We start from the raw sequence: 22207 nt of genomic DNA, 5'->3' as shown, positions 1-22207 counted from the left end.
TCTAGCAGTTCATCCCTGGGATACTCCTTCAGAGTCTGATAAGCATATTCTCTGTCATCAAACACTAGCAGATATAAATACACAACCTCATCAAGATCCATCCTTCCCATCAACAAACCAAGATGGCTTCCCTGTGCAGCCACTTCTGGTCAGGATTGGCCTTGGTGTAATGTCAGGGCTCCCGGGTATGACCAGAGGTGTGTGACTGACGCAGGGAAACGCAGACTTCAGATATGTTATAAACAATATAATTTATTAACACTAACAATACAAACATAAACGCAGTGCAATACTAAAACATAACACAGTGCAAACAAACCAAACCAACCACCCACAGATAACAGTACATACAATGCAAGCGTCGTCAGGCAGGCCGGGTCAATATCAATCGGGCAGGTAGGTACAGGGGGAGCAAGCGGAGAATGGTCGGGGTCACAAGCCAGGTTCATGCAGGTAGCGGGCAGCGTGGTACAGAGGGTCAGGCAGAGGGATGGTCAGGAACGAGCCGGGGTCAGAGCAGGAGAAGTCAGCAGAGGTCCAGATCAGGCAGGGTCAGCAACAAGACAGGAACAGGAACAGGATGCAGGAACAGGATACAGGGCCCAGGAAAACCACACACCAAGGCAGAGTCTGCAGGTCTGGCCATCCCTTAAATACACCAGTATAAGCAGTTTCAGGTGTTTGGCTGGCTGCAAGGTTGAGTCTCTGATTGCTGGGAGCACCCGCTGGCCAGCCCTGGTACTGCAGCCCATAAGGCAGGTGAGTCCCACCATTGCTGGCCAGTCCATTCCTGACACTTTCACTACACCAGAAGTGCAGCTTGGCCAATGGCACACCCTGAGCTTGCTTTTTGAACAATGCAGTACAATGATGGTTACTTTCTTCACATGTGCAGTGCAGCAGAAGCTGATAGTATTGCCCCTCCTTCACTCGGTCAGGGTACTTTATTAAAAGGATCAAAAAAGTTATGTCAAGTCAAATTAAGGTACTTATATTATTGCATTTAAAATTCAAGTATTGATCTTGAATAAATATATAACTGCATTTATTTTTTTGTAGATACTGTATATAATGGGAGTTTAGCTTTAGAAAACATGGTATATTTGTTAAAGTGGTTGTAAAGGCAGAATGATTTTTTTTTTACCTTATCACCTTCTGCATACAGCTTCTCCCGTTGCCCCCCCCCAAAAAAAAAATATACCTGAGCCTGATCTCGAGCCAGCAATGTGCAAGAGAGCAGAGGCTCTCTCCCTTCACATTGGCTCAGACACAGTAGAGGGAGTATTGTTAATCACAGCCAGTGACAAGGGATTGGGTGGGGAGGCTCTGTGCATTTTATGGACAGTAGCGAGCATGCATGAGTGCCCCCATAGCAAGCAGAGGGGGGGGAGCCAGGAGCACCAGCAAGGGACCCAAGAAGAGCAGGATCAGGGTTGCTCTGTGCACAGAACAGATGACTATGTCATGTTTGTTATTTTAACACAAAAAAAAATAAATGCAAATCACATGCATTTTAGAAAAGTATTGGTCGGCCTGCCTTTACACGCACATGACCTTTAATGGCATCCCAGTCTTACTCCGTAGGGTTCAATATTGAGTTGGCCCACCCTTTGCAGCTATAACAGCTTCACCCTTCTGGGAAGGTTCTCCACAAGGTTTAGGAGGGTGTCTATGGGAATGTTTGACCATTCTTCCAGAAGTGCATTTGTGAGGTCAGGCAATGATGTCGGATGAGAAGGCCTGGCTCACAGTCTCCGCTCTAATTCATCCCAAAGGTGTTCTATGGGGTTGAGGTCAGGACTCTGTGCAGGTCAGTCAAGTTCCCCCACCCCAAAGTCACTCATCCATGTCTTTATGGACCTTGCTTTGTGCATTGGTGCTCAGTCATGTTGGAACAGGAAAGGGCCATCCCCTAACTGTTCCCACAAAGTTGGGAGCATGAAATTGTCCAAAATGTCTTGGTATGCTGATGCCTTAAGAGCTCCCTCACTGGAACTAAGGGGCCAAGATCAACCCGTGAAAAACAACCCCGCACCACAATCCCCCTCCACCAAACTTTACACTTGGCACAATGCAGTCAGGCATACACTGTTCTCCTGGCAAACGCCAAACCGAGACACATCCATCAGATTGCCAAACAGAGAAGCGTGATTTGTCACTCCAGAGAACACATCTCCACTGCTATAGAGTCCAGTGGTGGCATGCTTTACACCACTGCATCTGATGCTTTGCATTACACTTAGTGATGTAAGGCTTGGATGCAGCTGCCATGCCATGGAAATCCATTCCATTAAGCTCTCTATGCACTGTTGTTGTGGTAATCTGAAAGCCACATGAAGTTTGGAGGTCTTTAGCTATTGACTCTGCAGAGAGTTGGCGATTTCTGCACACTGTGTGCTTCAGCATGCGCTGACCCTACTCTGCCATTTTACATGGCCTACCACTTGGTGGCTGAGTTGCTGTTGTTCCCAGTTGCTTCCACTTTGTTATAATCCCACTAACAGTTGATAGTGGAATATTTAGTAACTTGGAAATGACATAGTGCACAGGTGGCAACCTATCACAGTACCACGCTTGAATTCACCGAGCTCCTGACCGTGACCCATTCTTTCACAAATGTTTGTAGAAGCAGTCTGCATGCCTAGGTGCTTGATTTGATATATATATATATATATATATATATATATATATATATACAGTATATATGTATATACTGTACTGTACATTTTTATATCTTCTTAAAAGTATTAATTGTTGCCACCTATGTTGGTTTCAGGAAGGTTTTTGCAGCTTTCCTATAGTGGAGGTGGAAATGGCTTAATTCGGGTGGTTCATTGAAACCACTAAAGTTCTGCTTAAACATGTGAAAAACAAAGATTCGAGCTGCTAAGGCTACACAGGCTTGAAAAATTGCCAAAACCAACACTCTTCCGCCTTTACAGATAAAACAATGGTAGCAGCTACAACGTTCTGTTCTCACAGCTAAAAAAAAAGGAAGGTATATACAGAACATAAAAATATGGCAGAAAAATCTATTATCCTTCCTGTATCCTCTCTGCCTAGGAGTGTATAACAAAAGGCCAAAAAATAGAGATTTATTTAAAGAATTAACCTGTTGGCACTGACAATAAGTATATATGCGGCCTCTCAGTGCTTGAGCCTTGACGACGACGAAGCCGCATATATGCATACCAAAATATAAAGAGAGCGTGCTGAGCGCTCCCAGTGAAATTACCTAACGATAAGCTCCTAATCACTGCTTGTGATCGTGAGCTTTCCGATCATGTGACTGTTGTGACAGGCAATCACGGTGGTCACATGATCACAAACCCCGCCTCCCGGCATCAGAAACCCCCTATAGGGTCGGGAGGCACAGCATTAAGAGGTTATATAAGTACAACTCCCTAAGGTATCAATTATAGCAAGGCTGATCCTTTTTTAGGGTATCAAAGGAGCGGGACTTGAGAAAAATGAATCTGAACCTATTCTAGGTTATGGTCAGATTGACAAAGTTTACCAATACAATGGCCAGACGACTATATCTTTCTTTTTGTTTCCTATACCTTCGGGTACTTGTACACAGTACTGATGTATGAACATCAGACATTCCTGGCAGAAAAAAAGGTGAACATGGGTTGTGTAGCACTTGCGCATATTTGCGTATGTAACACCCTGCTATAAATGTCTAGTGCAGGATGTTGAAGTCAATACAAGATGGCAGTGTCCTGCAGAACAGTGGCATTCACATGCTGAAGAACAGCTATATGGAACTTGTATGCTGAATTGCAGGAGTTTACTAAAGAGCTGTGCATTGGAAACTACATTTCCCAGAAGAGCTGGCATGTGGGCAGGGACATATATATCTCAAAGCCTGGGAAACTGAGCAGGAAGTGAGAAGGGAGAGAGAGGAGGAAGTGTGCTGACGGCTGGAGTATTGTACCAGGCCGCGGAGCCAAAGTCAGAGAGGGGAGTGGAGCAGAAAGAGTCTGCTGAATGTCAGTCTTGCCATGCTGCCCAGCGAGCCAATCTGTAAGCAGGAGACCAGACGGAATGCCGAATCAGGAGAGTCTGTGGGGGCCCCATCTGCAGATAAAGATGGACCACTAAGACCTGTGGTACACTATTGATCGTGTGAGACAGTCCCATACCCCCACTAACTAACTGAACAATTTCACCACATCTGATATCTACCTGCACATAGTTACCCCAGTTTGTGGCCTAGTTCTCTCAGCCGCCATCATTGAAGCACGTTTGCATCATAGTCTCGTCATCCAAGCTGTCCGCAGGACACACAGCTGCTGGCCAGAATACAGCAGTGGCAGCTGAAAAAACAATTTACCCCTTTCCAAAGAGAGTTGCTCTTGCTCACAGACACTTATGCCAACTGTTACACTTCACTATTTTATTTTTAGTGGTTGAACTGGATGGACTTTTATCTTTTTTCATCCAGACTAACTATATAACTATTTCAAATCTGTCCTTGTTTAGTGCCTAAAGGGGACCTTGCATCAAATCACTACCATTAAGAGGAGAAGTACTTATTCCTCCCTTTTCGTTCCTACTTATCTTTTGTGTTATTATCCTGAGGAACTATTATCTACACCTTAGATCATCTTTACACCAATTGGGCCCCAACTAGCGCACAGAAGACTCAATAATGTTTTTAAAGGAAATTCATTGATTATAAACAAGAGCTCTCTCCATTTTCAAATCTAATTCTGAGGACCCGCAGTGAGCTAATATGTTTATTGATAGTTCCTCTCGCTCTCTGGGGATTCAACAGCCACCTCAGATTGGAGGCAGTGGATTATTTCTGAAAGCAGCCCTGCTAACAGTTACTGGCACTTTACTGTGAATGCTGTTACTTTTACTTAAAGTTGACAAGAGTGATTATATCTGCTCCATTTTACAGTGGTGACTGAGGCTAATTTCACACTAATCTGCCGCAAATACACAGCAAAAACGCATATGCCACGCTTTCTGAGCGGTTTTTAAAGGACATGTGACTTAAAAACTGCACCAAAAACACTGCTCAGAGGCGTTTTTGAGGTGATTTTTAGGGTGCTTTTAAAGCATTTTTCAGGCGTTTTCCATTCATTTCAATAGGAAGAGGCATTTTTTGGGGTGTTTTTTTTTTTTTTTTTTTTTTCGAAGCAAAAATTCAATGACCAACACTTACATATTACAATAAATGAAGGGAAGCTGGTGCAAGGCATGTATCGATAAAAGCATACTCTGAAAATTGTATATAGGTGCCCTGAGGGAAGGAGTGGGGAGGGAGGTTGGGAGGGAACGGGTAACAGATCTTTGTGGGTCAATGATAATGTAAACTCTAAAGGGAAGTTTTGCTGTATCAACATTATAAAAAGCAGGAGAGGCCCGAGAAGAGGCCGCATCAAAAAATAAAACAGTGCATATTCATGATCTAGAAAGAAATCAAGATTGCATAAATAGTAGTGCGGAAGTAGCGCAGAAAACAGCAGGCACAATTCGTAAATTATGTTTAAGAACAGAGTAAACAAAAGAGTAGAAAAAGACAAATAAAAGAGAGACACGGACAACACACACACACAAAAAAAAAAAAAGGGGAGGGAGGGGCTCCGGGGGGGTCACAGCAGGATCCATCCTCATATCCATAGAAGGGACTGGTTGAATCTCGAGGGCTGAGCTATATCCACCCAGGGACGCCATATCTGCAGAAATTTTGTATGGGTATCCAACAATATGGCCGTCAGTTTCTCATTGACCATTATAAAGTTCATCCGATTTTTGACAGCCTCAAAGCTAAGGACAGGAGTCTTCCAAGCCCTCGCAATCGTCAATTTAGTTGCCATAAATAAATGTGATGCCAGCTGCCGTTCAGAGCGGAGAAGGCCCTCTATTGGTTTAAATAGAAGCGCTTCATATGGATTACGTTTGATGTCTGTATGAAGAATAGTGCGGAGGAGGGCATAGACCCTGATCCACAGCCTGCTTACTTTAGGGCAAGTCCACCAGATGTGGGCCATGGTACCCAATTGTTGGCATCCTCGAAAACAAACCGGGGAATAGGTAGGGATAAAACTGGCTAGACGAGCAGGCGTATAGTACCATCGGTAAAGGATTTTGTAGGCATTCTCAAGAATAATGACATTCCTAGAACATTTAGATAATGCTTGGGTCATGGTCCGCCAATCCTGTTGATCCAGAGACCCCCCTAATTCAGACTGCCAACGCTGATGATAAGAACGAACCGGGGGGGTTCTATAGGAAATAATGGAAGAGTAAATCAGGGAAATCAAACCCGGAGCATGAGGTCTGTGCCTGCACTGACTTTCAAAGGGGGACAAACGATAAGGCCCTGAATGCATACGTATTAGTGTATTAACAAAGTGACGAAGTTGAAGATATCCAAAGTGTTCCCGCATAGGAATATTATAAGAAGAACGCAGAGTTTCAAAGGTAAGTATTCGAGTGGGGGATAGAAGCGAATGTACATCGTAGAAACCATGCGTCTGCCACCAGGTAAACTGCCTAGGGTTATCCCGGCCTGGAGGGAATAACGGGTTATGCAACAGACGTAACAACGGCAGATGGGCAGAAATAAGGCCAGCAGAATACTTGATAGAATCCCAAAGACGGAGCGAGAGCGTCAACGTCGGACTAAGAGTAGACGGACGTAGAGAAGTAGGAAGCCACGGCAAGGAGGAGAGCGGTATCGGATGGGAGTCCATCATATCCACAACAGCCCACAAGGGAAAAATGATGAGAAGCATGAATATGAGCCAGAGGGGCAATATTAGCTGCCAAGTAGTAAGACTGGAGATTTGGGACAGATAACCCACCCTCACTCCTTCGCGCAAATAAGATGTGTTTACTATATCTGGGTCGAGAAGAACTCCAGATAAAGGACAAAAGCTTTTGCTGATGAATACGCAGTATATGCGAAGGTACTGGAATTGGCAAAACACGAAATAAGTACAGTAGTTTGGGGAGATAAGTCATACGGATCGCATTTATTCTGCCGAACCAAGAAAGCGGAAAATTAGACCAGGAGGTCAATAGCTCAGTCAGCTCCTGAAAGACAGTGGGAAAGTTAGCATGATACAGTCCGCCATATGTCGGGGTGAGCTTAATACCTAAATATGGTAAGGCCGAAAGCCATTGAAAAGGAAACGTTTGTTTCAAAGTCGTCAAAAGTGATGGTGGGAGGGTAATCGACATAGCTTTTGATTTGGCCGGGTTGACGTGAAGACCTGAAAGACTTGCAAAGGAATCGAGAACTGCTAGTAAATTAGGTAGAGTAACCCCCGGATTCAAAATTGACAATAGTATATCGTCGGCAAAAAGAGACAATTTATGTTGGGAGCCCGCCACATCAATCCCCTTAATATCAGGATGCATACGAATGGCTTCCGCCAATGGTTCCAAGGCTAAAATAAACAGTATAGGGGAGAGCGGACAACCTTGCCTAGTGCCTCTGGCAACCGAGAATGTAGAGGACTCAAATCCGTAGTATTTAAGCTTCGCTTGAGGGGAAGTATATATCGAAGAGATCCATCTTAGAAACGAAGGGCCAAATCCAAAGTGGTGAAGTACCGATAGGAGATACGGCCAGGATAAAGTGTCAAAGGCCTTGTTGATATCTAAGGATAGTAGCATCATGTCGAGTTTACGAGTATGGGCTAAATGTTGTAATTGTAAAATACGTCTGATAGCATCTCCGGCTTGTCTGTGGGGAACAAATCCCACCTGATCCTTTTTAATCAGACGAGAAAGGAAGGAATTCAATCGAGTGGCCAAAATCTTGGTGAGAATTTTCATATCAATATTAATAAGAGAAATAGGTCTATAGTTTGCCCAAGAAGAGTGATCTCGATCTGGTTTAGGGATCATAACCACATTAGCGGTTAAAGAATCCGGAGAAAAGTTCGAACCTTTCTTCACCGCATTAAACATAGTGGCAAGGTGAGGAGCGAGCACATCCGCTAATTTTTTATAGTATAGTGCCGTGTATCCATCAGGACCTGGGCGCTTGCCCGTCTTTAGGTCTGCTATGCATTTCAGAACCTCAGCTATTTGGATATCACGGTCCATTAGGTCCTTATGGGCCGGAGTCAAAGTAGGCAGGGACAGACGATTTAGGAAGTCAGAAATTGACTGAGGGTCAGCCCGTGTAGGGTCAGTATAAAGTTTGGCAAGACGATACCGGAACTCTTCCAAAACCACCACCGGATTGCTCGTGAGTGTATTGTGACGAGTACGCAAAGATATCGGTTTGGGATGATGCGCAAAAGAACGTAATCTACGAGCCAACATGGAGTCCGGTTTGTTTGCTTTACTATACCACTTCTGGCGTGTCCAGCGTAAGGAGCGCTCAGCCTCATCTGTTAAGCAAAGATCCAATTCTAAACGGGCCTGATCCAACGATCTACGGTTCTACGGGGTAGGTGACTGTTTGAATAAAGCCGATATGGAAGCTAACTGTGATTCCAACTGAGACTGTTTAAGCTGTCTTTCCTTCTTTCGCCTTGAAGCTATCTGGATAATATGTCCCCTAAGGACTGCCTTATACGCTTCCCATAACGTTACTGAGGAAGAGACAGAACCCGAGTTTAATTGAAAATATTCCTGAGATTTGCGATGGAGTTCCGCCTGAATCTCCTTCAGCGAAAGCAAGGAGTCATTCATTATCCACGAAGAAAAGGCCGGCCTACTCAGAAGAGGTCGACAGACCACCAAAATAGGCTCATGATCAGACCACGGTACCGTGAGAATAGAAATAGAACGAACCAAAGGAAGGTGTTTACGAGATACGAAAGCGTGATCAATTCTGGAGTGAGAATGATGAGGGTGAGAATAGTAGGTATAATCCATCCCCCTAGGATGAAGTTCACGCCATAAATCCACCAGATCATGGGTACGTAACGTACGGGTAAAGGACCTTGCTGATGCAGAAGGGTCAGAGCGTTCTGCTGGATATTTATCTAACGCAGGGTTTAACACTAAATTGGAGTCCCCTGCCATCAAAAGAGTACCCCGTTGATGTGTAGCCAGGAGAGAACAAAGGTGTGACAGAAAAGGTCCAGGGTTAACGTTGGGAGCATAATAGGATACTATGGTAACCTCAATACCGTGGATCGTGCCCTGAAGCAGAAGGTATCTGCCATTAGGATCAGCAATACGCCTCACACAGACAAATGGAGTTTTACTATGGAAGGCGACCAAAACACCTCTCTGTTTAGTGGGGCCAGTAGCCTGAAATATCTGAGGATAACGAGCATCAAAGTATTTTGGGGCGGAAGTAGTAGAAAAGTGAGTTTCTTGCAAACAAGCAATATCAACTTGACGAGCCCGAAGAAACTTAAAAATCTTTACCTGTTTCTGCGGAGAGTTCATCCCCTGGACATTCAATGATAACCAGTTCAACGACATGGTGATCTAAAAGACAAAAGATCAAATCCACCGTGATCCCCAGGAGCCCCAAAAAAAAAAAAATTTACGAAAATACACATGACAAAAGACAAAGAAAAGGAAAAGAGAAAGAAAGAAGAAAACAAAGAGACATCTGATATACAAACATTATATTTGTGGAGCAGTAAGGTTAAGTCAAACATCATAGCAGTTAACTGTGGGTGAAACACCCACATAGAAGCTGGGTATCAGGCAGGACAAAAAACCATACCGCTAGCCAACTCCGAGGGGGACACGTTAGTCCACCGGAATAACTCGGCATTAATCAAAAAAAGATATAAAAACATTATGTAAACAACTTAGGCTAATACACCTGTAAATGGTCAGTCCAAAACTCGCAGGACAAGGAAGATCTCGATCAATCTGTGAGAAAACAAACATCTACTCTTAATCGGAAGAGATAAAGTACCTGGAGGTCATGAGACCCTTAAACAACTCTAGATTTAAATCTAGGAAGTGGCGGTAGAAATCCCCTTATGACGAGACTGCATAATGGCAGGCAGCCTCTAAACATCAAGTCGCAGAGACTTCCTGAAAACGCTGGGCCTGTAGAGATCGAAGGGCCTGAGAGCCACTTTGACTAGGAGGAGATTTACGCGGAGGCTGGGATTGTCGTGGACGTGTAGAGACTGAAGCCTCCTCACTCTGGGAATGTGGTAGCTCGAGATTAAGCTCCCGAAAGTGGCGTCGAAGATCTGCTGGTGACGAGGTGTGGAATTGACGACCTTGATAGGAGAATGAGAGTTTGAAAGGGTAGCCCCATCTGTACCTAATATCTGCCGATTGAAGAATTTGGAGATAGGGTCTCAAAGTACGGCGTTTGGCAATTGTGACTGGAGACAAATCCGCAAACAGATGAATAGAGTGTCCCTGAAATTCCAAAACCGAACGGCTCCGAGCTGCTTGCAGCAGGCGTTCTTTAGTGCGGTAGAAGTGTAATTTAATGATAATTTCTCTGGGAGGGCCCTCCGGGAGCTTAGGAGCTAAAGCTCTATGAATACGATCAAACTCTAACCGCTCCAGAGGAATCTCAGGGGCCAACTCCTGGAAAACAGCGGTAGCAGTACCCTGCAAATCTGTGATTGCCTTGGGGACTCCGCGGATGCGGAGATTATCTCTACGTGCTCTATTCTCAGCATCCTCCAGCTTATCTTTCAAAGTGTCCAGCTCAGCATGCAGATCTTCCACTTCCTGTTCATGACCCTCTAGGACTGTAGTCGCCAGATCCATACGTTGTTCCAATTGATGAGCTCGAAGGCCCAACTCCTTTAAGCCTCTCGTCAGATCAGAAGACAATTTACGTGAGGCGGCGGTAATCTCCTCTCGCACTATAGCACGGAACTTGTGTAGTAAGGTTTCAGGATTTTGTTCAAGGGAATCTACTATCCCCGACGGAAATTGCCGCTGACTATCACCATCAGACTCAGGATCCCCCGGGAGCTGAGTATTGTCATCAGGTTCAGGTGGGCTAGGCAGCAATTTAGCGGCATGGCCCTGCGGGGGGGATTGCTGCTGGGCCCGATGTTTTAGTTTGGTGCGGGGAGTGCGGTGCATTGCTAGGAGTGGTCCAAAGAGTTCCAGAACGCCTTCAGACTATTGAAGTAATATACTATGGTGTGAAAGCCCACTTGCCGAGAGAAATATTTCGGTGGCACGGCCAGGGAGGTCGCTCAAGCATTCTCTCCTGGCACGTGTATGTGTCCCCCACTGGGGGGGGTGTTCACATAAGATTCATTCTAATAGTACATCCAAGGAGAAGCGGATAGTTATATCTGGGCCAGGTGTACAGGCTTTGTGGAAGCCATCCATATGTGCCCCAGGCACCCCTGATTCATCCACTCAGAATGGGGACTGAAGGAGCCTCTTCACCCATCCAGCACCACCCCCACAGCAAAACCGATCTCCAGTTCCCCTCTAGGACTTTGCAGGGGGCTAGTGCGGTTTACAGGGCCACGGGGAGGACGAGGGGGACTCACCCAGGCTGTCCTAGTATCCGACCCGTCTCCAAGCCCGGAGGAGCAGAGCGGCGACATAGCGATCCGATCGCGGTCGCGATCCGCCCCGGCCGCGTATTCAGGGAAGACCGCGGCTTCACACGCCGCGGTAGGCCGCAAGCCGCGCCGTGCCCCAGATGGTCGGAGAAGGGGCAAAGTTGCTCAGTACCCCTCCTCAAGTGTCAGGTAAGGTCCGGGTAGCAGGGGATCTGCAGCGGGAGACTGTTTTCCCCCCGGATGGCAGTGGAAAGGGGTTCAGAGAGCCGGAGCTCTCAGAAATGCATCTGCTCCCGGCGCCATCTTGGACACGCCCCCCCTTTTTGGGGTGTTTTTTTACTGAACAAACAAGCTCTGAAGATGTTGCAAGCAGGAGTTTTTAGGCTACTTTCACACTGATGAGTTTTTAAAGCTCATTTGTGTTCAAAAAAGCACCTGAAAAGCTCAAGAAAATGCTTCCCTATGTATGTCTATGCCCCAAAATCACCTATTGCCATTGAAGTCAATGGATAACACTTGAAAAGCACATTAAAAATGCCCCTGAGAAGCGTTTTTGGTTCGTGTCCTTTAAAAAACACTCAGAAAGCGTGGCAAAAGTGCGGTAAAAATGCGTTTTTTTAACCCGAAGGCACTTCAAAAACTCCTCAGTGTGAAAGTAGTTCCTCCCTTTGTTTAAGTGACCACCTCTTATCTCCTGATAAGACAGACTGAACGGTAGGTATTTTGCACATGCTCAGTTTGGTGTGTATTGTTAGAGAGGTTTTATTTTTCTTGGGAGAGTGCATGTGATCTGTACAGGACCAGTCAGCACTGGTCAGACAGAGGTCAGGGGTTTTGCATCCTCTTAGAGCAGAAAGAAAATTCCTCGTAAAAGCTTTAGCTAGTGCTGGGCTGAACACTGATAGAAGCCATAAGACTGCTCTAACTGCTGATGAGAAAAGATATGTAGCAGTTTATATTTACTAAAATAATTGCATTTCCATGTTGTGTGTACTGTGGGAGACTAGATATAGTGAATGCAGGGTCCGGGGTTTAGTAACACTTTAAAACAGCTCAGAGGTGAGAATCAGCTCCTTGTTTCCTGTTGCTGTACCTTGGCATTAACCTATTTAACTACTTAACCCCCAGACCAATTCTGACATTTCTATCATACATGTAAAAATCAGCATTTTTTTTTAAGAAAATGAGTTAGAATCACCAAAGAATATATATTTTTAGGCAGAGACCCTAGAGAATAAAATTGTGGGTGTTGCAATTTTTATGTCACATGGTATCTGTGCAGCATTCTTTTTAAACACATATAAAAAAAAATACACTTTAATGAAATTTTATTCCACAAAAATACAACATAATACCCGATTACCCAATTGTTTGGTAAAATATAGATAACGATGTTACGTGAAGTAAATAGATGCCTAACATGTTAGGCTTTAAAAATACATCTGTGGAATGGAGACAAGCTACGGAACTTAACCTCCCTAGCAGTCTGATTATGTCAGTATTTCTGTGCTCAAAGCGGTACATTGTTTTCAATGGAAATTTGTTGTTTTTTTATTGTAGGCCTGTAATACTTAGGAATAACTCACTGAATTCTGTCCGAACAAGAGTCTAGTAAACATCCCGGGTATGATAAAATTTGAAACACGAAATCATAAACTATAGTATAATAAATAATCATAAAAAATAATAATAATAAATTTAATTCAATAATGTAATCAAACCAAAAACACTGAAATTTGAACGAGTGTCAAGTTCGCACATCACTGAGCTCAGTCACAAAATTGTTTTCAGTGTCTGATGACAAATTTCCCCACGAATCATTCGCTCAATTCTGCAAGTGGTTCTGATTTACTATCGCTGTTCTCTAGCTGGTCCAAAACCGCTTTTGACCTAAAGGGACGCTTTTTGGACGCCATGGACGTTTCTCTGTTTCCAGGCAGAAAGAACAGTAAAAATGCAGGCAGGGCGCAGGACAAAGCACTCAAAATGTATGTGAAATGGTTTGATACAGTAATGTTTTACTATGTGATTTTAGTGTATTAAGGTGTCCGTTTATGACACAGAGAATAGCTGCGATTCAACGGATCTCAGCTATTCTCTGGTCATTCGCAGTTTATGACACTCAGGAGATCATGTCAGCCCTTCACTGGAGATCTGTGTTCTCCCTCCAGATTCTCCAGCCCAGAGCTGGAGAATCGGAGGGACCGCAAACTAAGCAGAGATAATTTACCTCTGCTTAGTAAACTGATCTTTTACTGTAATCTCACGAGATTATAGTAAAATCAGCCGTTTTCCAGAGTTTGTAGACCGTTCTCCAGCGTTTGTTCGGAGAACTGCTTCATAAACTGCATTCACAGGAGAACTGTGTTCTCTGAGAATGCCGGAGAACTGAGCAGCGATCTATTACTGCTGGTTCATAAACGGACACCTGAGTGAATGTCAAAATTTCACATTTTTGAAATTCCCGCCGATTCTGTCCCCCGTACGTCTTGACGCTCGCAGGGAACGGAACCCAGAAGACGGATGCCGGCATCGGCCGGAGGAGATGGCCAGGGATGCTGCAGGGGGGACATCGCGGGAGTGCAGGACAAGGTAAGTGCTCGAGGGATCCCATGTCAACGCTGCAGTGTAATCCCGAGTGTAGCTCGGGGTTACCGCTTCTGGTACTGAAATGTAACCCCGAGCTACACTCGGGAATACTGCCAGGGGGGTTAAAGTCTCCATAGGTGACACTTTAAAAGCCTTTACAGGTTACTAATTTAGAGTTACACAGGAGGTCTGGTGCTAGAACGATGTTGGTGGTGATATCTCACAAGTGTGGTGTGAACAGAGTTTACATATGCATGCGTGACCTATGTATGAGTTCACCTTTGCACGTGAGCACGGGGGGGTGGGGGCGCTTGAAAATTTATTTTATTATTCATTTTATTTAAAAAGTTTTTTAACTCTTTTTTTATCGCTTTTATTGCGATCACAAGGGATGAAAAACATCCCTTGTGATAGCATGGTCAGTGACCGGTACTCTTTACCCTTAGAATTATCTGATCAAACCAGTCATGACTTGTTTACATCTGAGCAAAACTGGAAGTGGCAAAATCCTTGTCGCTTCTGTTTTCTTAGGCCATAGAAAGGATTGGGGAACTTCTAGTCCTCGGCCTGAAAAAAACACCTATCAGAGTTATGATTGCAGCTGCAGCCATGGCTCTGGTATAACCACGTCAACCTGAGGACAAATGGGTATGTGCTACGGGCAGGAAGTGGTTAAACATGTTACTGTGTAATATCTGGGTTTAACAAGTTTCATTCTCAAAGGTTTGGTAAGTTGGGGTGATGAACTACCTGTTTCTTCACAGTAAGTCCTCATGTACACGGGACGTTATGATAACGCTGGTAACGTTAGCTGTGTAAAGTCACGTTAAAAATGTGAGGTTTTTCAGCTTTTTTTAGCGGTTTTGCATTAGCGTTTTGGGGCTTTTTTCCACATTTGCATTTTTTAGCATTTTTTTTTTTTTACAAAAAAAGTCCAAAAATACCGGCTTGCGACATTTTACCGTGTTTTGTTGTGTTTTTCAGCGTTAAAGCGTTTTTACAGCTAAAAAAACTCCTCTAGAAACCCACTAGTTCTGGGGGGTTTTTCCAGCCAAAAAATGTCGATTACAGTCTATGTATGCATGGACACATAGGATAACATGATGGGGGGTTTACTAGCTGTAGAAAAAAACATCAAAAGCCAAAAACAGCCGCTGTAAAAAATGTCCAGTGTACATGAGGACTAAGAGCTGTGAAAATGTGGAATACACTCCCTCAAGAGTTGGTTCTGGCCAGCTCAGTGGATTGCTTTAAAAAAGGCCTGGATTCTTTCCTAGATACACAGAATATAACTGGATACTAACATTTATAGGTAGAGTTGATCCAGGGAATATCAGATTGCCTCTCGGGGGATCAGGAAGGAATTTCTTTCCCCTGCAGGAGCAAATTGGATCATGCTTTGCTGAGTTTTTTTGCCTTCCTCTGGATCAACTGTGGGTGTAGGATTATAACTTTTGGTTTTTTTTTTTAACTGGATGGACTTTTGTCTTTTTTCAGCCAGACTTACGATGTAACTATTTAATAGGAAAAGGCCTATGCATTTATTATGTGTTATATGTACCTTTGTGGTGCGAAAACATCAAATAGAATTTTTAATAAAAAAATTAAACAGGTTACAGACAATTACAAACTAACTCTAAAATATTTCAAATGCAAGCTGAATGCACCTGAAAGATTCCTACATTTGCCCTAATTAGTTTTTTTCAGAGTGGGTTGTAATTGTGATAATGGTGTTATGTGGCCAATAGTTTCAAGTAAAGTGATTTTTTTTATATCCTTCAAAGGAGTTCTGTAATCATTTTGTTTTTATTTAAAATATTTGAATTGCAACTAAACTGCTGCCATTAAGGTTGTCTATTTAAAACAAACAGCAATGTCATTTTAATGTTAATATAAAAATAATATTGTGATAATGTCATTCCAATTCCTTACTGTTCCATCTTGTAATGTCCCCAAATGAAAAACCAGGAGAAATTTGGCTTTTGGCACTGCTGCTAAGGGCTGATAATGTATACCTTCTTGGAGAGGTGTGACAGACTGAATATACATTTTAAAAGTCTAACTTTAGTCTTGTTTCTTAACTTTTGGATGGAGGGAGTAGGAGGTAAAATTTGTCAGGGTTTTCTGCTGGTATCCCCATTGAGGTTTGTCCTCACTTCCTGTCCCTGTCATAGATGTAGAAGATATGAGGGAGGGTACAGTTGTCTCCAGGACAGGTACAAAAGGAAAAAAAAATTGATGTTTTAACCCTTCCCTTCTCTACTACTTTGATTTGTCTGTGTCCCCATTGGAGCAAATTCCTATCACTTCCTGTCTTGACAGGAAGTGAAGGCAAGACACAACTGATAGTAAGAACCCAACTACTTTCTAACCCTTCCATACTTTATTCAAAACATTGGTTGGAGTTGGACTTTAGGCCCCAAATCTAGCTTGGGCAACCAATAAACAAAGTTGGACAGGCAGCTATGGCTCCACTCCACCTATCTAACACCTGTAATTTTGTCTTAAAAATAATTTAGCCAAAAAAGAAAGTAGAGACACTTTAGTTGGTAGTGTAGGTACAGGTGAAGGTTTAAAAAAATGGTTGTATGACCCATTTGGAGAGATGTCCTCCACTTTCTGTTCTGTCTGACAACTGACAACTGGAGAGGAGGTAAAGAAAATCTAGTTCTAAAACACTTTCATCAGCTTTGGAAAGTGAATCTGTATAGGAATGGCTTCATAATTATCTATCAGCTGCTGCACTTGCAGGGCTCTAATAAGTGTAGCACTACCCCCTTTGGAGACTCTAGAACAGGGGTCCTCAAACAACGGCCTGCGGGCAACATGCGGCCCACTGAAGCCTTTTATCCGGCCCGCCGGCAGGGGCGTATTTTCTGCAAGGAAGGGACACTAAGTACAGGGGCGGGCAGGGGGCTGCTATACCTTACCTGGCTCAGTACTAAGTCATGTTTTGTGAAGGGGATCAAATACTTATTTCTCTCATGAACATGCAAATCAGTGCATAATTTGTTAGACATGCATTTCTTTTGAATTTTTTGTTGCTATTCTGTCTCTCAGTGTTACAATACACCTACCATTCGATTTTTAGACTGATCATTTCTTTGTGAGTGGGTAAACATTCAAAATCAACAGAGGATCAAATACGTATTTCCTTCACTGTATGTTTCCAAAGCAGCTCTATATAGCATTCACCCAATTTCTCCTTAAACTGGAACTTTACTCATAACAACTTGTTCTTTAGCAAGGAACAAACATTCTACATTAATATTTATGTGGCTAAAATTAGTATGTGTTGTAAATTGCCTCCAGCACTGCTCGTTTTACTTCTTGCTGGAGGCTGCCATTTTGCTGAAGCCCAGAGCCCTGAGCAGCAGTAAATCTTTAGGTTGTCAGCAAATCAGCCTCTATATTTGCGGCTCAGTGCCGAAACTGAGCATGTGCAGAGCATGGTGACACAGTGTATTATTGGATTTTAAACCAAACAGGCACTTATTTTTAAGGTTCCACTTTAAAAGTATACAGTAATTACAGTCACTAGGACTCCCGATGGAGCCATATCCCCAGTATCTAAAGTCACATAGTTTATGTAGAATTACTATGAATGTTATCTCTAACTTGTTGCAGTTTACATGTTTTCATCTCATGGTTATTGCTTCCAAACTCTCATTCCTCCATTGAGAAGGATATGCATTTATCCATCACAACGAAACTGAGCTCAGAACCAACTAAACAGTAAAAGTTGTTTTATAATTGGTTATTATTGGAAATTAAATTTAGTGCATCATTTGTTTCCTATTGTGTAAAGACCAAATAGTCAAAGTGAACCTTTTACCACTGCAACTATGTAAAAGATTTGTCTGCAGATCTATTCAGGTATGTTGTAGTGCAACCCATAAGCCCCTAAAACCAACCCATAAATGTGTTCTTGGACCCACTCCCTCCCACTTCCTGAGCCTCTCCTTTGGTGTTTAAGGTTAACCTTACCATTGATGCACCAACAGAGAGGCATGGGGGTGACCAAATGTTAGCTTCCTATTAGCTGTCATTATTTGCATATTAGAGTACACTGGGTATAGGGGCTTTCTGGAAAATAACTGTGGATGTGGGCAGGTATCTCTGTGTGCTAATATGCTGATGCCACTTTGCATTGTCATTTGTAAGGAAAGGATGTTCATTTTTTTTAAGCTGCTTTTTAAACCAGTGGTTGCCAATCTTTTTTCAGTCAAGTCAAGTCAACTTTAAAATTGTGCACAATCTAGAGGCACCCCAAAAATAAAACTAATTGTTTTATGTATGCACCATCCCAGGGGCGGACTGATCATTCAAGCACTCGAGCACTGCCTGAGGGCCCGGAGTCAGTAGGGGGCCCCATGAGATGCCCCTGGTACCTTTCATTGGCTTTTTCATATGCTTTTTTGGGTGTGGGCAAGGACACAGGGGCCCCATGATCCCCTATTGCCCGGGGGCCCCATGAGTTGTCAGTCCGCCCCTGCACCATCCACAGATGCAGGACACTCAACATTGGAGTTGATTTATTCCTACAAAGCAAATACACCTTTGCACACTGCTACTAACTAGTAAAATCAGTCCCCGTGTTACAAACATCTGACTTGCATAGACTCATACTTAAGAACAGAGGCAGCATGATGTGACATCACGCTGGTCCTGGAAACTGCCAGGTGGCCATCTTGCTGCCCATCGCATGCTGCCACCTACTGTCTGATGGACCTGTCAGCAATTCCACATCACTGCATGGCCATGAAACCCTTCCCTATGCTATCCAAAATAATTTTTGGCTGGAATTACATTTAAAAAATGTACCTGTTCCAACTTACATACAAATTCAACTTAAGAACAAACCTACAGAACCAATCTTTTTGTTACCCAGGGACTGCCTATATTCTAGTTTTTCTGTTCACCCTCAGTTTTTCTCCCTCATCCAGATAATGTGACCCCAGTGCTGATGGAGAGGGGCAGGAGAGTGCCCTACGTCCTCCTTGTCAGCTGATGACATCATTACTTTGTTAGGACACAGATGGTTGGCCTGCACGGTGTCCTAGTTTTACTGCTATATAATACAAACCTGTGGCTTTGTATAATGAAAAGGTAGGCAATTTGGGGAAATTTTTAGCCATTTCACCAAGGCACCCTTGAAGAACCCAGAAGGAACCCCAGGATGCCATGGCACCCTGGTTGAAAAAGACTGGTCTATACAACGAGCAAACAAACTCCTATCTGGCTGCCATTCACGTCTATGCTTTGTTGGTGGCACTTTGTTATTCATAGCATTTGATTGTTATCCATGTTGAAGAATTCTGCTCTATAATAATTCTAAATAAGCCTGGTGTAGATGTTATAGATACATATGTTGCTGAATGTTTCCTGAATATTTTCAGTACTCTGGCCAAACTATCATTTCTAATCTACTACACTAAATCTCAGCAGAAGTAAAAGAAATATATTGGGATTGATTTACTAAAGGCAAATATACTGTACACTGCAAGTGCAGTTGCTCTAAATCTGAGGGGAAGCTCTGAAATAAGGGGAATATCTACTGATTTCTATCATCCAATCATGTGCAAGCAAAAATTCTGTTTTTAATTTTTCCTTGCATGCGATCAGGTATTCTTTGCAAAGTGAAGCTTACCTCATTTACTAAGCTGTGAAGCAACTGCACTTACAGTGCATAGTATATTTGCCTTTAGTAAATCAACCCCATTGTAAATCCCCAAAAGCCATTAAAGCAGACATTCAGATGATTCAGCTTTACCATAACAATATTTAATAAACCTTAAACCAATAATTATCAAAACTAAAATCTAACATGGCAAGAATCTCTTTATTTAGGCTCTGTAACCTCTAGCAGCCTCTTTAGAGTTTGAAATTTCCGAGAGAGTTGTATGTCTGTGTCCTGCTCTGCACACCATGGTTCTATCCATCAACCCCTACATTACTGCTGTGTCCTGTGGTGGGGTAGGGGTAAGATGATTTATCACAGGGGACACAGGTATCCAAAATTCCACAGTCACAGAGGTTGCAGAGCAGATATGTTGGGAAGGTAGGAGGCACAGGCTACCAGAGAAGTGAGTATAATAGTTCTTTCTCTTCTATTGCAGGGAACCTTTGTTTGGAATTTGTTAAGCAACTAACAGGGTCACTTTAATAAAATTCTAACCTGTTATGATTTTATGCAGCTATCTGGTGCTCTGGTTTAATGGATATTGGGAAACTGTTAAACCTGTAAATGCTCCTCTCCAAATGCACCTGTAAACGCCAAAATGTGCATGGACACATAGGCTAACATAGTGTTGCTCCTACATGCTGAAAGAAAAAAATGTCAAATTCCTGTATAAGCAGTATTTTTTATGCCCAGTGTATATAAGGCCTTAGGCTTTTGTGCTAACCACAGTTTGATATTTAGTACAGGGACATTTGGGGGTTTTCTCATGGCTTTAGCTCTAGTGGATTTCTAAAGATTTCAGATTTTGTAATATTGGTTTCTGTTATGTTCTCTTTTCCAGTAGCTGAAAATGAATGTTCCTTGGAATCTAACCCTCACAATGGTGAACTCATCCAACAGCTCGATCACAGAGCCACAGTGCTATCCACCATATGAAGACAGCAAGTTCTTTGTCATTATCATGTACAGCATTGTCCTGGCTATTGGCCTGCCAGCTAATTTTTTGACCTTGTGGTTGACACTTCTTCAAATATTTAGGAAGAATGTTCTGGCAGTTTATCTGTTCAGCCTATCCTTAAGTGAAATCATGTATCTTGGGACTCTACCACTTTGGATCCACTATGTACAAAATGGCCATGTGTGGAAATGGGGCCCATTGGCATGCAAGATTACAGGCTTTATATTCTTCAACAATATATACATAAGCATTCTCCTCTTGTGTTGTATCTCTGTGGATCGTTATATGGCTGTGGAATACGCTTTGGAGTCCAGAGGGGTTCGGCGCCAGAAAATTGCTATTGGTGTCACTGTCACTATCTGCAGTGTGGTGGCATTGATCCATGCCCCTGTTTTCAGGCTCAGTGATGGTGACCCAACAGGAAACCAAACCACCTGCTTTGAAACCTTGCCAGTACCTTCACATATTGCATACTTTTATGTTGCCAGGTTCATTATTGGCTTCTTGGTCCCTTTGTTGACTTTGATGTACACTAATTACGTCATCAAAAGGAGGATTGAGACAAGTGGCAGCTTCACCAGTCAGCAAAAAAACAAAGTAAAGTATTTAGCCATTGCCATCATTATCATCTTCATGATCTGTTTTGCTCCGTACCATGTGGTGTTGCTTATACGAGGAATTGCATATTTCCTAAAAGGCGAAAACTTCTGTGGTTTTGAAGAAAAGATTTACACAGCCTATTCTATATTCCTTTGTCTTGTGACTGTAAACAGCATTGCTGATCCTTTTATCTACGTCTTGGTCAGTGAAAATGTCAGGAAGGACATCTGTAGAGCCATGAGGATTTGGAGAAGACAATTATCACTTAACACCAGAAGTGACAACAGTATTTACCCGCATAACCACAATTCTCGGGACCTGCATTTGGATAAGGACTGCTCGACACATAGTGGGCTTGGTATAATAGACACACGGCAGGACAGATATTATTCCCATTGACTGGGAGTAGGGTCAAAACATTAAATCAAAAGGCTATATGTGTCATACTCAAAATTTTTATGTGTATTTATATTTTATTTATTGTCTTCTTTTATGCAGGTTTTTGTAATGTACATTTTTGATGCCTCAATAAATCTGCTACAGTGTTTTTAATTCCAATCTTTTATTAAAGTACAAAGAAAGAAGAGATACAAAGCTCTCAGGTGATCAAACAGGTAAATCATAAATTGCATAGACAATGTTTGGAAAAAATGCACAATTAAACCTTATATCACACATACAGGTGAAACTCGAAAAATTAGAATATCGTGTAAAAGTTCATTTATTTCAGTAATGCAACTTGAAAGGCGAAACTAATATATGAGATAGACTCATTACATGCAAAGCAAGATAGTTCAAGCCATGATTTGTCATAATTGTGATGATTATGGCTTACAGCTCATGAAAACCCCACATCCACAATCTCAGAAAATTAGAATATTACATGCAATTAATAAAACAAGGATTGTACATAGAACAATATTGGACCTCTGA

At 42.8% G+C, this 22207-nt stretch overlaps 1 protein-coding gene across 1 annotated transcript in view; it reads left to right on the top strand.

The window, feature by feature from the left end:
• The window catches only part of GPR132 (G protein-coupled receptor 132), a 40872-nt gene extending 19046 nt beyond the window's left edge, over positions 1-21826 (top strand). The window contains exon 2 of the mRNA XM_089680314.1: positions 20558-21826. Coding sequence (XP_089536440.1) covers positions 20567-21673 — 1107 coding nt within the window. The 5' untranslated portion in view covers positions 20558-20566 and the 3' untranslated portion in view covers positions 21674-21826. The remainder of the gene's footprint in view (positions 1-20557) is intronic.
• Positions 21827-22207: the final 381 nt, after the last annotated feature.

Source organism: Staurois parvus, unplaced genomic scaffold (assembly GCF_062004578.1).
Source record: "Staurois parvus isolate SC_StPar_1 unplaced genomic scaffold, SC_StPar_1.0 ptg000239l, whole genome shotgun sequence".
NCBI classification, from domain to species: domain Eukaryota; kingdom Metazoa; phylum Chordata; class Amphibia; order Anura; family Ranidae; genus Staurois; species Staurois parvus.
This window is presented reverse-complemented; position numbering and strand designations above follow the sequence as displayed.